The following is a 14,710-nucleotide window of genomic DNA, read 5'->3' on the forward strand; positions in this document are numbered from 1 at the left end:
CATTTTTTCACTTAATGAAATTTCTTTTTGCAAACCTTTCCCCAAAAAGCACTGCAGAGCACTGCCATTTACGAGGGGCAAATCACTAAAATAAATCTTGTACACCATTTTTCGAGTGATTTGCCCCTCGGCCATTTACAATTTTTACAAGTTTTAAAATCTGTTCAATTTTAGCAACCACGTCTGTTGGTGCAAACGCTGCAGCCGCTGGCGGAGGAAACACTGCTACAACAGCCGCTGGCGGAGGAAACACTGCTACAACAGCTGCTGGCGGAGGAAACACCGCTACAGCAGCCGCTGGCGGAGGAAACACCGCTACAACATCTGCGGGCGGAGGAAACACCGCTACAACAGCTGGAGGAGATGGTGGAAATTTGGCGGCTGGTGGTGGTGGAGGAGGAGGCGGTTTCGCAGGAAGTAAGTTCAACCCTTAATCCTAAAAGTCTATATGATACAAGCCCGGGGGTGTGCCGAATTCCGAAAAATGAACCCTACGTGGGACTTGTTTTTTTTTTGAAAAAAGTGACCCTGATTGGGACTGAAATTCCAAAATTTTCTCAAAATCTTTCATTTTTTCCAAATTCCCCCAACCCAAAAAGGTATATCCTACTAGGGACTGATTTTTATATTCTGGTGTTTTTTCGACCCTACCTGGGACTCGTGGAGGTGAAAAAAGCTACCTTGACCAGCAGCACATCCCCGTAACCCTTTTTAGTAAGTATTCTCACCTCATAAAAAGTCTTGCTTATATTAACCTCGCTTATAAATGAGCTTTTACATCCTCACTTTCAAAGGTTGGCATGATCAAAATTTAGAAGCGCACAACGTTTTACGAAAACTTCATGGGAGTGCTCCAATGACTGTTGATGCTACGATGAGTGCCTCAGCACAAGCCTGGGCCGAACGAATGGCTTCTATGGGAAAACTGGAACATGCAAAAGCAGGATCGCCTGATAATCCAGAGAAAGATGGAGAAAATATTGCATACATGTGTTTGATGCCTGGGGAGGAGTATCCTGGACAACGCCCTGTTAAAATGTGGTATGTATACACGTTGCTTATGACAAATGACTATCTTACATTATTGCAACCTCGATCCCTGCGTATTATCAGCTTTTTGATTCTTACTGATAGTGCTAGATAATACCCTGGCATTGGCTGGTTTTCGAACGCGAAAGATTACGTAATTCAAAAACAAAACGTCAGATTTCATTCGTTCTTCTTTTTTGAAGTCGTTGCATTGCAGTGTAACTTTGTAACGTCAAAATATTTTATGACGTATTGTTTTCAGAAGTTCCCCCTCTGAGAGGGGGAACTCGCATCAGCCAACACCAGGGTATTCTCTGGCGTCAATCAGTAACGTAAATAAAGCCTGGGATACACGGGGACGAGGTTGACATTATTGCATATTAGTCTGGCAGAATTAGTTCAGTTAAATTATTAGTTAAATTAGCTTGAAAAATATGTCAGGAAAATCTGCAGTCGATTCGAAAGTTTTGGACCCTTTTTGTGGAATTTTATAATGACGCCAGATTCAGTACAAGCATCTTCAAAAATAAATTTAGACTAAATTTTCTAAAAGATCATGAAAAGCAAATAGAGTTTAGTGTAGAGTTTAGAGTCTTTTATGAAGGGATTTTAATGAAAATTGACGCGTGTCATCATAAAAGGCTCCGTTCGTTCGTTCGTTCGTTCGTTCGTTCGTTCGTTCGTTCGTTCGTTCGTTCGTTCGTTCGTTCGTTCGTTCGTTCGTTCGTTCGTTCGTTCGTTCGTTCGTTCGTTCGTTCGTTCGTTCGTTCATTCGTTCGTTCGTTCGTTCGTTCGTTCGTTCGTTCGTTCGTTCGTTCAGTCGTTCATTCGGTCGTTCATTTTTTTGTTTGTTACCGCTCGTTTGTCGTTCGTTTTTACGTTTTATCAATATGGAATACTTGCCTGATCATGTAATCATGCAATCGCCCACATCGATTGGCCTATTATTCTTTGTTACTCTTCTAAAAGGTACAATGAGGTTTGCGATCCGGGCTACACGTTCAACCCAGCACCTCCTTTCGGTGGAATGGCTGGCCATTTTACGCAAGTTGTGTGGAAAACATCTGTCAAGCTGGGTATTGGGATGGCTGAGGGACAAGTCAATGGAGATAAATGTATTTTCTCTGTGGGAAGATATCGAGAAGCTGGAAATTATGGCGGCAAATTTGAAGAAAATGTAAAGCAAGGTATGGTTGTTACAGTGGAACCTCTGATTAGCGGACACCATCGGGGAAAGGGGTTAGTGTCTGCTAATTAGAAGTGTCCGCCTTTTAGAAACTTTTGATCTCGGAGCTCCAATTTTGAAATTAGGCCATCCCAGGGTGTCGAAAATACAAAATTGGGGTCTAAAGTACTTATCTGCAGACCTAGGCCATAGAAGAGCTCGAGTGACTGGCAAGAGGTTAAATCGAGGTGGTAAGTACGGACTTGAAGTACCAGTGATTTATGATTTCTTTGGCCCGCCTAAATTCGTTAAATGGGTCAAGGGAAAACTGGAAATTTGTAGAAAGAATTTGAATAATAAGACTAATAAGTGCTTGAAATAAAAATATCTAAAAATGTTTTTTTCGATTTTGGACGTCTCTGACCCGTTTGATATTCAATGTCTGCTAATTGGAGAGCTAAAATAGGGGTTTTGGCCATTCCGTGCGAAAGGATTTGTCCGCTAATTGAGTGTCCGCCTTTTAGAAACTTTTTTATGAGGATTTGACTAGGAAACGGCCGGGGAAAATGAAATTGTCCGCTAATCAGAGGTGTCCGCCTTTTAGAGTGTCCGTTAATTAGAGGTTTTACTGTATATGGTTGATTACCAAGAACTATAATAGTCGCAGGACAGTGGCTTTCCAACGAGGCTAAAAGTCACCATTAGTTTTGGCCCACATTTTGTTAATCCAGAGGGTTGCAAAGATGAACCTCCTGCTCCATTGACATACCTTTAATGCACGAATTTGAACTTTAGACCTTGAAAAGAAATCAATAGATTCTTCGTTTTGTATCTGCTATCAAAAGTGCATAATGGATGGCACTCTTTCCACCTCACAGCTTCTCTCGAGTCAACTTCCACCTTTTAGCTCTACTTGACAAACGGAATTTTATTTAGGATTGAAAAGATTTTATGCCTCAATTTTCGGACCTGTATGTTTATGATAGACTCCAAGAATATTAGTTCGCTAACCAAGAACCTATTTGTTGTCTTTTCTCACAGGAGGTTTCAACAAAGCAACACATTGCGCCAAAGGAAAACTTGATGAACTTCTCGGATTAAACGAGAAAGGTGCAAGTATTGCTGCTGGTGGTGGTGGTGGTGGTGGAGGTGGAGCCGCCACTACTGCTGCTGCCGGAGGAGGAGCCGCCACTACTACTGCTGGTGGAGGTGGAGCCGCCAATACTGCTGCTGGTGGAGGAGGAGCCGCTAACACTGCTGCTACTTCTACTGGTGGAGGTAATACCGCTACAACCGGTGGTGGAGCCCCAGCTGCGGCAGGTGGTGGAAACACTGCCGCACCCGGTGGAGGTGGAAGTGCAGGAGGTGCTGGTAATTTTGGAGGAAGTGAGTTTAGAAATTTATTCTTTAAGAACATATTTTCACCACTAACGTCGAAATAAGTCGAAACAAGTTTTTGTATGCATTTAGTTTTTGACGGATTCCATGGAGAATTTAATCTGTTTTCTCTGCGATTCGTTTATGGAAAAGAGCATTCCGGGAATTCTGATTCAGCCTTCCATGTGTGAAGCTTTTTCAAGAATACCAATGTGCTTGGGAGCTTGATGAGGGAAGTGTGTTAATGCAACATTCTTTCTTACAGGTTTCAATGATCAGAATTTGGAAGCACATAACGTTTTACGGGCGATTCATGGAAGCGCCCCCATGGCGTTTGACGCCTCAATGACCGCCTCAGCTCAAGCGTGGGCGCAAAAGATGGCGGCATTAGGAAAACTCAAACATACAGAGTTTGGATCACCTGACAATCCAGAGAAGGATGGAGAAAATATTGCATACATGTGTTTGATGCCTGGGGAGGAGTATCCTGGACAACGCCCTGTTAAAGCTTGGTAAGTAATTGGTGCTAGTTATGCGGCCACACTTTGGTTAGTTGTTCCAAAATTTGAAGAGTTACCGTGACTTTGAAGTGGAATTTCGATTTTCTGTCCGAAATCAAGGACCTTTATCAAAGAGATTTGTTAAAGTTCCTTGCTGAAATGAAAATTCATTATTTAAATCAATTTTACGGGAAACTCTTCAATTTTTGTTTACTTTCTGTTTATCTTTCTTTTTGGACCTACCCCGGTGGGGTGGAGGTCCTATAAATTAACCCATGTTCGTTCGTTCGTTAGTGTGTTAGTTACCAGCTTTTCTCGAGATTGGCTCATTAGTTTTTTCTGATTTTTGGCACAAAGGTGCATGACCATAAACCCTCGAATGTGACGGAGCCCGATTTTCTAAAAAAAATTTTTTTGGGCAAATTTAGGCAAAAAAACGGCTTAAAAACGGGTTTTTTGGACTTTGTGAAAAATTGGATCATTAATTTTTTCTGATTTTTCGCATGAAAGTAGGGTACAATCATAGTTAAAGGATGGCTCAAGCAGATTTTTGCAAAAAAATTTTTTTGGCTCAAAAATCGTATTTTTATCTATAAGAACCACTTTTAATAAGAATACATCAATGTTCTTAGCCATATTATTATTATTATTTTTATTAATTTTTTTACGATGAAAATGTCACGGTGGAGGCTAATGATTTGAGTTTTCTGTAAACACTTATTATTTTTTTGGCTGAAAAACGAATCTTTATCTATGAGAATCACTATTTATGAGCATATATCAATGTTATTAGCCAAATTGTTTTTTTATTATTATTTTTTCTAACAGAAGAAAATGTCACGGTAGAGTGCGACGGTTTGAGTTTTCTGGAAACCTTATTTATTAAGCTGTGCATTTTTCTGATAGTGGTTTTTATAAAGAAGCGCTTTAATAGCTTTTTTATTTCTTTTTCAAAAATCTTTTTCAATAGTGTTGATAGTTTCTCTCAATAGATATGCTTTCATTTTCTTTATTTTTTTGTATTTTGACCAGTTATGTCTTATGTGTTTCACTGTTTCAATGTTCACTGATTAGTTTGATAACCAGGTAGGTCCATAAAAGTATCGCTTGTAAATTTAACAAAAAATCCCTTTCATTTTACATCCACAGGTATGCGGAAGTTTGTGATCCAGGTTACACTTTTGACCCTCCGCCTCAAAACTTTGGTGGTGGCACCGGCCATTTCACACAGGTTTGCGGCTCTGCTTTTAATAAGCTATCATTCCTACACTTCACTTATTCTAGTTAAATGAATTCTCTCTAGTTCCTATCAATCAATCAATCAATCAATTTGAATCAGAAATAACACAATTCACTCGTTTTAATTCTCATACCCATTTCTAGCATATTGATTTTAACGTTTTATTTTTTTCAGGTTGTATGGAAAACCTCTATCAAGTTGGGCGTGGGAATGGCGGAAGGTCAGGTTGATGGGAACAAGTGTATTTTCACTGTAGGGCGGTACCGTGAACCTGGAAACTGGGGCGGAAAGTTTGGTGAAAATGTTAAAAAAGGTGAGGTCTCGTTATTGGTTTGTCTAATTTCAAGACTATCTTTAGTTTCAATGAGCAAAGAGTTAACAGCCTTCTATCTGTTTTTGAAGAACACGTTATTGAATTTCCATTTTTTTTACAGGAAGCTTTAGTAAGGCCGTCCACTGTGCAAATGGGAAACTAGAGGAGATCCTTGGCCTACCTCCCCCGAAGAAAAGACACTTTGTACCATACCAACATGCTCAAAGAAACAGCAGTAATCCTTACGCTAAGAAACGTGGTCAGCTTTTCAAATATATGTCGCCAAGAAAGTTCTACGATATTTCATCTAAGGTAAGTTTTCGTTGGATTCTCTTTATTTTAATTTACTCGACTTTCTAACCGTCATGCCCCGAAGAAAATCGCAATAGTTTTCGCGTGAAATGATGTCAGCTTTTTTGTTTTCTTTGGAAGTGTGATTTTAACTTGCATATCAAGAATAACAACCAATCAATTTCATTTCAATTTCAAGTTGCTCGGACATTTTTTCTCAGCACAGCCCTCGCTAACCGGTTAGTAGATGGACCCTCTGGATTTTCAGCCCTTTTGATATGTTCACACCCCCTGGATGCCCGATGTCCTCAACAACCCTATACAATTTTCCTCTGGAAAAGCCCATTGTATTATAATTATTCATTGAATTTATTCCATTCCTCTTTAGTATATGAACTATTCGATATCCCACAATTCACCGGGTGCCTTTGCCGATCGAACAGCAAGAACTTTGATGCTCTAAACCATCAACAAACATTGTGAGAAAGTTCTTTCGGACTAAAGAGGCTCCATTTGTCAGCCCTATTTGTTATTAATTCTTTACTGAGTTCAATTATCGCGGAGACCTGTGTCAGATAAGGGATAATTATTGAGTTTTTACTCCCTTTATCATTGAGACCCGCTTCGATGCACCGGCACTAAATGGACTTTCCGATAGACGGTATAACCCTTTACTTGACACTATTGTGTAATTGACGGACCAGACGGGTCCTGGTTTCGTCCATATTTATATCTTCATATAAATAAAGTTTGTATATTTATTTATTAGATACATTAAATTATGTTTATTTTACAAATTAAAAATATTTTTTAATCAATTCATTTATCGATTTATATTATTATATGCAAATACACAAAAGCAATATTTCATCCAAGGGGTTTTAAAATTATTTAGTTAATTTCCTCTAGAATCTAGGATTTCCCGCCAAAATATCTCCATTCAGAAGATGAGCGTTTGGAATTCGAAACACTTCGAAGTAAAGAAAAGGAAACCCATTGAAACAGATTTTTAATTTATAAAACACACTTTGTGCATCAATCAAAATGTTTCTTCCCTGTTGTTTGTTAAAGTTTTGATTTTATTACATAAAAATAAAAAGGACATTCACTGAAATTCAGTTAGTTTTATTTTTCGACTTTTCTTATTACTCCATTGCTTTGTTTTGTTTAGGGTAAATAATGTAACAATGTCATGTATCGGAGAACAGTTTTTCTCATTTCGTGTCTTTTGATCAAGCTCGTTACCGGTGATTTCGCAGAACGTCTACTGGAACAACACAATGAGCTGCGAGCCACACATAATATCGGTCCCTTGAAACTGGACGATGACTTAACGAAAAAAGCAAATGACTTTGTCCGAAAAGCAGCCAAAAATGGAGAGTTTTTTGACGGACAGGACCCTCCTCCTGGGGTCAACACTATGATGGTGTGCGCTTCATATAAGCGTAAAGAAGACTCGGCAAAAGACGTCGCATCTTCGTGGTAAGAGTTCCTCCTAACAAATCCTATGCTTGATTTGTTGCATAGTTCTCTGAAAACACTGTTTATCAATTCAATCGATGAATAATTGAGTAATCCAATTGAGTCTGGAACCATCCTTTCGTTTCTTATTGCAGTTGACAGTTCTTTTGTGAAATTTTTGGCTCAAGTATTCATTCTTCTGACTTATTCATTCACTAACTTGGACTCACTTACTCACTTAATTCATTCATTCATTCATTCGTTCGTTCGTTTCTCTATTAAGTCATTCTACTCGCTTTTTTACTAATCTGTTCTCATGTTCAGTCACTCATTCCTTTGTTTTCATTCATTCATTCATTTCAGGTATGACGAGGTATGCAGCGATGACTTCTCATTCTCCGACTCAGGAACATTACAAAAAGCCACAGCTTTCACTCAGATGATCTGGAAGGATACTAAGTTGTTGGGTGTTGCTAAGGCGACGAGCAAAGACGGCGCAGAGTCATGCTCTTTCATAGCTGCTGTTTACCGACCAGCTGGTACACGATTTCTTTTGATGACTTGTTCGATTGTTTTTTCGATTTTCAATTGTAACACCTCTGTCTCACTGGGAAGGTGCTCTGAAAATTGAGGAACCCTTCTCACAGACCCGGTGGGACTTTTCTGCCAATGGGGGTAAAAATAACGAACCAAAACTCGATGGGATTCATGTTTTTTATGGCTGGGTATTTGAATTCCATTGTTTTTGAGCCAGAAAGTTCAATAGGGATAAAATATTTTTCAGTGAGGGCTTGCTTACCTGATTATTTTCAGTGAGGACAAAAAATAGAGCATAATTTTTCCACTTTCCCTCTGCCCAAAAAAGAATGCAGAGAGTTTTACTGAACCCGTGGTTTCTGTTGGGAATATTGCATGATTTTCAGGACAGACGGTAGTAAGAAAGTAACTTACTTTAATGAGATTAATTTTCGCGTGGATTAAATTTCTCGGATGGCTTTATTGGGTGACAATTTTTTCACGATTTTGTGCCTTTTACTGTCGAAACATGTTGGTTGTTGAAATATGCATTATTAGCGCCTCTTTGATACCAGTACTCTTCGTTGACATATTTTGAGTTTTGTTTATAAATATTTCGCGGATAAGGCCTTTCCAAATTTCCATTGGGACTTAATTTCGCGGAGACAACAAAATCCGTGAAATCTGCGAAGTTTAATCCCCGCGAAAATTTATCCCATTAAAGTAAATTGTTTAAAACTTCTTGTTTCTACCAGGGAATATTGACGTTGGTTTCAAAGACAACGTGAAAGAGGGAGAATTCAAAAGGTCTGAATACTGCAGCAAATTCAATGATAAAAGGTTCGTTGTTATTATCAATTTGTTTTTTTTTTCTGGCATACGGGCACTGGTGGATTTAAGACAATAGAGCGAGTACGTCGGAAACATGCGAAGGAGTGCAACGCTCGTTAAAGACAATGAAATTACAATTACTTCCTCTGATAAGTTCGACGTGGTCAAAATTCGAGGTGTTCGTTTCCTCATACTTTAGCGTGAATGTTTCATCCCTGTTTCAGTGATAATAACCGGACTTTATGTCATTTTTGTCATTGACATTATGTCATTTTTATGTCATTTCTCCACTAATTGGAGGGGATTGGTCGCAAACACTTCTAAATGAAGCTAATTTCTTTTTGAAAATATGAAGAAACTCCCCAAAATAGTTCTGAACCGCCCCTAAAAGCCTAGTATGAGTAGGGTTGCCACCAGGTTCTAGTGCTAGACCCAAAAAAAGTACACAAACTCATATTTTCTCTCAAAACTGTAATATCAATATTCTCATTTTTTCCGCAGGTGAAAAGTGTGGCGAGAAAGAGGACACGAAGATTAAACACGAAGAATCAGACCACTTTCATCATGGGAATTCAACAGCTGGTCTACCATCTTATATTCGATGCTTCGATTGGTTGCGCAACCCCTTTTCGTCTTCAACTTTCGCTTATGTTAGAGAGGTCGAGAAAATATGGTTGGTTTAGAATGCCGTTATTAGGTACACGTTTTTTTATAAGAACATCCAAAAGCTTTGAAGCCGTTGGATGTTCTTAACTTTTTGAATTTTAAGCCTAAAAATGTTCTTAACATGTTCTTACTTTCGCCATTTTTTAACCATTTTTACCCATTTTTCTAAGAAATAGGGTATTTTTGAGTCTTGCTCTAAACATTTTGGCCGTCGAAGCCTTATGCTCTTATAGTTTGAAGGATGCGATACTTTATCAAGGATAAAGAAAAGAAAATACTGTTTCTGTCGTCATTTTGGACGGGTTTTGGACTAAACAGACACACGCCCCTAATCCTAACTGGAGTAAGGAATTAGGGTTATCTTAAGATTTTGTTGATAAACGTAACCGTTAAGAATGTAAATAAACAATTATAAAAAAATTAACATGTAAATAATCAAATCGCCTTTGTATATTTTTCAAATAACTATTTATCCATAAAGTATATAATTTCAATAATTGACAATAGATAATCAAATCAAATTAATTAGAAAGTATCAAATTGGTAAATAGTGAGACGTAAGTTTTTATATATTTATGTTGACCAAAAAACGCCTACTGTTTAAAGAACATCTGTTTGATTTCTCGAACGCCTTGATATTGTCATTCTTGACACAACAAAAGCTTATATAAACGATTTTTCACTTTTCACTATCTTCAATAGGTCTATACAAAGAGTCTTTTAATTACGCACAAAACATAAAAATCGATATTTTTTGATATTTTATGATGTATTTGTGCAGTTGTCAATTTCTTTTTTATTTCGAGCTTAAATTTCACCTGGTTTGCTTTATGTAGTCAGCTGATGTTCAATTTTCTTGCAAAAATGAAGAAAGGTGATGAATAAAAATTAAATATCAGCTGTGTCAAACTGAACTTTCAATAGACCTGATTCAACATAAAACGCTTGTTGACCCTCCCTCCCTTTCGCTTCTTCGTCAAATGTATTCGAACTTTTTGCTATCGTGTTATTATCTTGATGAAATCTTGTATTAACTGGTCTTTAACAGTTCTTTTGAGATTCTGAGATTCTTGGTGAGATTTCGAGCAAGTTATTTGGGATCAACACGATCATTTGATTTAAACTTTTTTCATTGTCAGTATGGCAAAAATTACCAAAATTTGGTACCAACAGAAGAGTGAGTATCTTTTGTTTTTACCTCTATCAAGTTATCTTCGTAAGTTTTTCATTTATTATGAGATTTATTATGAGTTGAACTAACCATGATTTCTGTATTTATTTTTTATGTTCAGAAACACGTGTACTAACGCTTTTTGTAGTTTTTATTTACCATTGAGTTTCAAGCCCGAAGGGCTAGAGGCGAGACTCCTGGATGGGAAATGAAACCGCTTATTTCCCATCCAGAACGCCCGCGCGTAGTTTTTACACAAACGCCGGACTGAAACTAAAATCTATCACTAGATTTCAAAAAATGTAGTCCTCCAAAACAAAGGAACCGCTATGTACAATCCATCGTCGTGATTATTACAGTGCGTTTTCTATGCGCGTTTTGGATGGGAAATAAGTATATTCGATTTCTCTTTCCTGAAACGGGTTAAAGTTTCGCCACCAGCCCTTCGGACTTGAAGCTCAATAGTTTTTACCACACTTTGTAATAAAACTCAACGCACATTACAGAAAGATCATAATTTTACCAAGCCTTAAGAAGTGTCCAGTTTATCCTGTTTTCGAAGTCAGAAGCTATATTTTTTGCTGTTTTAAATATATATTTTTTGGCATTTAAATATTCTATTACAAAGTGAGGCTGGTCAATTACCACAAAGTGTGGCGTTTATTACGAAGTGCGTTAGTACAACATGTACACAGAAATCCAGACTTGATGCGTACAAAACTGACAATATTGTCAAATGTGTGTCATGAAACTTCTGCGTGAAAGCACCACCTTTTTATTTCACTGATAATATAATAGACGTAGTACAATCTTGAGCGCTTCCAGTAAGGGGCTAATTTTTGTAATTTCAGTTCCATTCAGATAAGTCCCACGTATTCATTTTCGAACCTCAGCGGGACACCCCCGTTGGTCGCCAAGAGTAGCCCCCCCCCACCCCAAGCCGGGAGCTACTTGATACACTTACAAACTTACAATACTCAATGCCTGAAAGATTGTAATCCCGAGGATGGATGCACTTAATTCAAAAACGACTATACGTGCGGCCCAAAATTAGGCCTTTGAAATTGGACCCTTACAGTACAGAGAAAATTTAGCCAAAGTTGAATTTGGCCGAAAAATTAACACTTACGCATTTTCTTGAATCTTGGGAAGCTTGGTAAAAGGACTCTCTAGGGCCGGCGCACGTACGTACGGTAGGTTGTTTACCTTGAGTAAACAAAGCAAATTTTGGCAAAATTTTCTAAAAAACGAATCCCACGTGGGATCCATTTTTCGAACCTCGGCGAACGTCGAACGTCGAACGAAACTGTCATTGAAATTAGACAATCTTCAAGAAAAATTTCCGCGCCGTGCATCCGGCCGTCGTGTTTTTGGGCTGTATAGATTTTTTGGACTTCTTCCGCCGACAAATTTCATCTACGGTGGTGAAATAAACAAACCCTCCTCCGCATTTCAAAATGGTAGCTTTCGTAAGGTCATTTTATAGCAAACCTTGCAAGTTTCAGTCAACGTTTCAGTCAAGACAGCCATCAAAGCCAAATTTAAAACATCTAAAAGAGGTAAATGGCAAACAATTATAGAAGTGTAGTCTGATTTTTGTACATGTACTTTTCCAGGTAGCCAGGGGGTAATCTGAAATCAGATGGTCATTGTTTTCTGTACACCACACGTTGGGATGGGGGGTGGGAGGGGAGCTTGTAGAGCTCATCATTGACATTGCGTCTTCTTGCACTTGTTGTAGGATGCCAGCGGTATAAGTTAACTTGAGTCCCGAGCTGGATTAGACTTTTCAGTCCAAGGATTTTCGTCAATTTTATATCTACACATACTCTCTTCCTCATCCACAGTCAGGCACATCATCCTGGCAAATGAACGGGGTGTTTTTCACTTGTGATTGGTGGCAAATGCAAGGGGTCGAAAACAAAAGTGATGTAATAGTGCTGAATACCCCACGCAATTGAACCGGGTTTGAAATATTTTGCTTCATTTTGAAGAACTGCATAGATGAAATTTTTTTTCCATGGATGGGTCAATTTTGTCTTCGAAGATTTCGAAGAAACTTTTAACGAAAAAATAAAGTTCCCAGTTTTCTTCCTTTTTTCCCATTTTCAGTTTGAAGTTCATTTTTATTCATTTTCACGCTTTTAGCCTGAGACGTCCTATCTTGTATCTCATTTACACTGGGTGACGAATACCCCATGCAAATGCTCACCCCGTTCATTTGCCAGGATGTGCCTGACTGTCATCCCGCCTCTTTGGTTTCTAAATTCTAGTATTTTTTTCGATAGACCTATTCGCCTTTCCATCTTGAATTGTATGCAAAAATACAGGAACGAAAAAGCCGTGGTTGGATTTAGTTGGAAAATATGCAAAACATATGCAAGTTTACACAAAGATTAAAAAGACAACAAAAATCTTTTATTAATAAATATTATAATCATTAGAACAATGAAAGATTAAATTTCTTAATCTAAAAAGAAATATTAACAGAATAACAAAAGCCTTTTAGAAATTTGTTCTTAAAGACAAAGCATATTCTGTTTTCATGCCATTAAAAAATTCCATGAAGATAGACGGAGTACACATATCAAACTTTCAAAACATGCACAAACTGAAAGAAGCAGTAATTATGACACAATTATGTCACAATGTTTGATTTGATCATTTGGCAGTTCTATTCCCAGGACCAGGAGAATAATTTACCGTCAGCCGAATAAGGATTTTTTTTTACCCTCGTTGGTGATTTTTCAGCTTGAGTTTATGTCTAATGTTATGGTTTTTTGAAGTGCTTGTTCTAAGAGGTGAGCGAATATAATTATTTTTGTTTTTAAGAGAAGCAAATTTAAACTTTCTTCTACAAGCAGAGGCGGATCTGGGATTTTTCTGAGGGGGTTCAAAAATCCCTTTTCAAAAAAAAATTTTCGGAACAAAAGTTTTGGGCGTAAATTTTGCACCCGCCCTGTTTTTCCATTCAACATGGGGGACGTTAATGAGCGCCTGCACGTCTGCAGTTCCCATTACCTATGAACTCCAAACATATGCCTCAGCGGGTTAACATGCGCTGAAAGGAGGGCGGCAGGCCAATTTTTTTTTTGACCCGGCTTGAACAGCCAGATGCTGAACGTGTAATAATCGTTTGTGGTGATATTCATATATACATTGGGAAATTCCCTAACTGCAATTGCGCACATAAAACGTACATAAAACGCACATAAAACGGAAATATAGTTTGAGCAAAGAAAAAGAGTATTATATTTCTTATATTTCTTTGGGTTGAACTTTTATTTTGATAAAACAGACACCCAGATCATGCTCAAAACTGCTTGTTTGGTGTATATTCTTTTATATATTCATGGTTCTTGCAGAAAATGTTTTTGAGAAAGCCATGGACTGATGGATAAAAGAGCAAATAAATGGTTTTGAAGAAAAGTTTGAAGAAAAAATAAGACAATTTATAATATTAAATACTTTACACACTTCAGTTTCATTTCGTGAATGTTTAAAACATAGTAAAAAAGTTCGATAATTTATTCTTATAACCATTTTTTATGGAATTTCTTTGTAGCGAATTAATTGGCTGACAATCAAGCAAAAACTTTTCATTGAGTATGTTTACATTATAAAACCAGAAATGGATAATATTTTGAAAACAGTGATCAAGTTAAAAAATAAAGGAGATTATTTATATAATACATATAATACAAGGGAATACAATAATATGGAAAAATAAAAGATTGCCAAAAAGTGGAGTACACCATGAGTACTGATATAATGTGTTTTATGTGCAAATAGACTCAAGAAATTCTAGCTCTCATTCAGAAATTAGATGAATAATCTCATAAAAAAGTACTTTTTACATTCAAAGTAAAAAGTTTGATGTTTTTAAAGAATTATTAAAGGTACTAACAGTAATCATCAACAATCTGTAGGAAAGCACTTTTTCAACTTTTTCAATTGTATGGAGTGAATTGTTTATAATTCTATTGTAGAGATTGTTGTTATATATCATTTCATAAATTCTACATTCAATTGTACTCTTTTATGCTTACTTGTAGGGGGTGGAAGATGCAGGGGCAGTACTCTCAGAGAAAATTCATAAAATGGGGGGTCATTATTAACTGATTTTGGGGGGAAATTCCAAAAAAAAACC

At 37.4% G+C, this 14,710-nt stretch overlaps 3 protein-coding genes across 5 annotated transcripts in view; all 3 read left to right on the forward strand.

Annotated features, from left to right (window-relative positions):
* The window catches only part of LOC136808979 (uncharacterized), a 41,413-nt gene extending 34,628 nt beyond the window's left edge, over positions 1-6,785 (forward strand). The window contains exons 25-33 of the mRNA XM_067065552.1: positions 175-417; positions 795-1,041; positions 1,999-2,216; positions 3,236-3,580; positions 3,837-4,083; positions 5,221-5,302; positions 5,486-5,624; positions 5,746-5,936; positions 6,304-6,785. Of these exons, the coding sequence (XP_066921653.1) occupies positions 175-417; positions 795-1,041; positions 1,999-2,216; positions 3,236-3,580; positions 3,837-4,083; positions 5,221-5,302; positions 5,486-5,624; positions 5,746-5,936; positions 6,304-6,378 (1,787 nt within the window). The 3' untranslated portion in view covers positions 6,379-6,785. The remainder of the gene's footprint in view (positions 1-174; positions 418-794; positions 1,042-1,998; positions 2,217-3,235; positions 3,581-3,836; positions 4,084-5,220; positions 5,303-5,485; positions 5,625-5,745; positions 5,937-6,303) is intronic.
* Positions 6,786-7,078: 293 nt separating this feature from the next.
* On the forward strand, positions 7,079-10,017 carry LOC136808982 (Golgi-associated plant pathogenesis-related protein 1-like). The gene is made up of 4 exons (XM_067065557.1): positions 7,079-7,397; positions 7,740-7,915; positions 8,648-8,732; positions 9,225-10,017. The coding sequence occupies exons 1-4, from the start codon at positions 7,108-7,110 to the stop codon at positions 9,226-9,228; spliced, it is 555 nt and encodes a 184-aa protein (XP_066921658.1). The 5' UTR covers positions 7,079-7,107; the 3' UTR covers positions 9,229-10,017.
* A 381-nt stretch (positions 10,018-10,398) lies between these two features.
* LOC136808981 (protein CBFA2T3-like) overlaps positions 10,399-14,710 on the forward strand; it is a 17,412-nt gene continuing 13,100 nt past the window's right edge. The window contains exon 1 of one of the 3 annotated variants that reach the window (XM_067065554.1): positions 10,399-10,566. In XM_067065554.1, coding sequence (XP_066921655.1) covers positions 10,530-10,566 — 37 coding nt within the window. In that variant the 5' untranslated portion in view covers positions 10,399-10,529. Of the gene's footprint in view, positions 10,567-12,012; positions 12,120-13,312; positions 13,362-14,710 lie in introns of those variants that run through there. The other 2 variants (XM_067065556.1, XM_067065555.1) reach the window with 2 other exon arrangements.

This window comes from Clytia hemisphaerica, unplaced genomic scaffold, assembly GCF_902728285.1.
Source record: "Clytia hemisphaerica strain Z4C2 unplaced genomic scaffold, Clytia hemisphaerica genome assembly, whole genome shotgun sequence".
NCBI classification, from domain to species: domain Eukaryota; kingdom Metazoa; phylum Cnidaria; class Hydrozoa; order Leptothecata; family Clytiidae; genus Clytia; species Clytia hemisphaerica.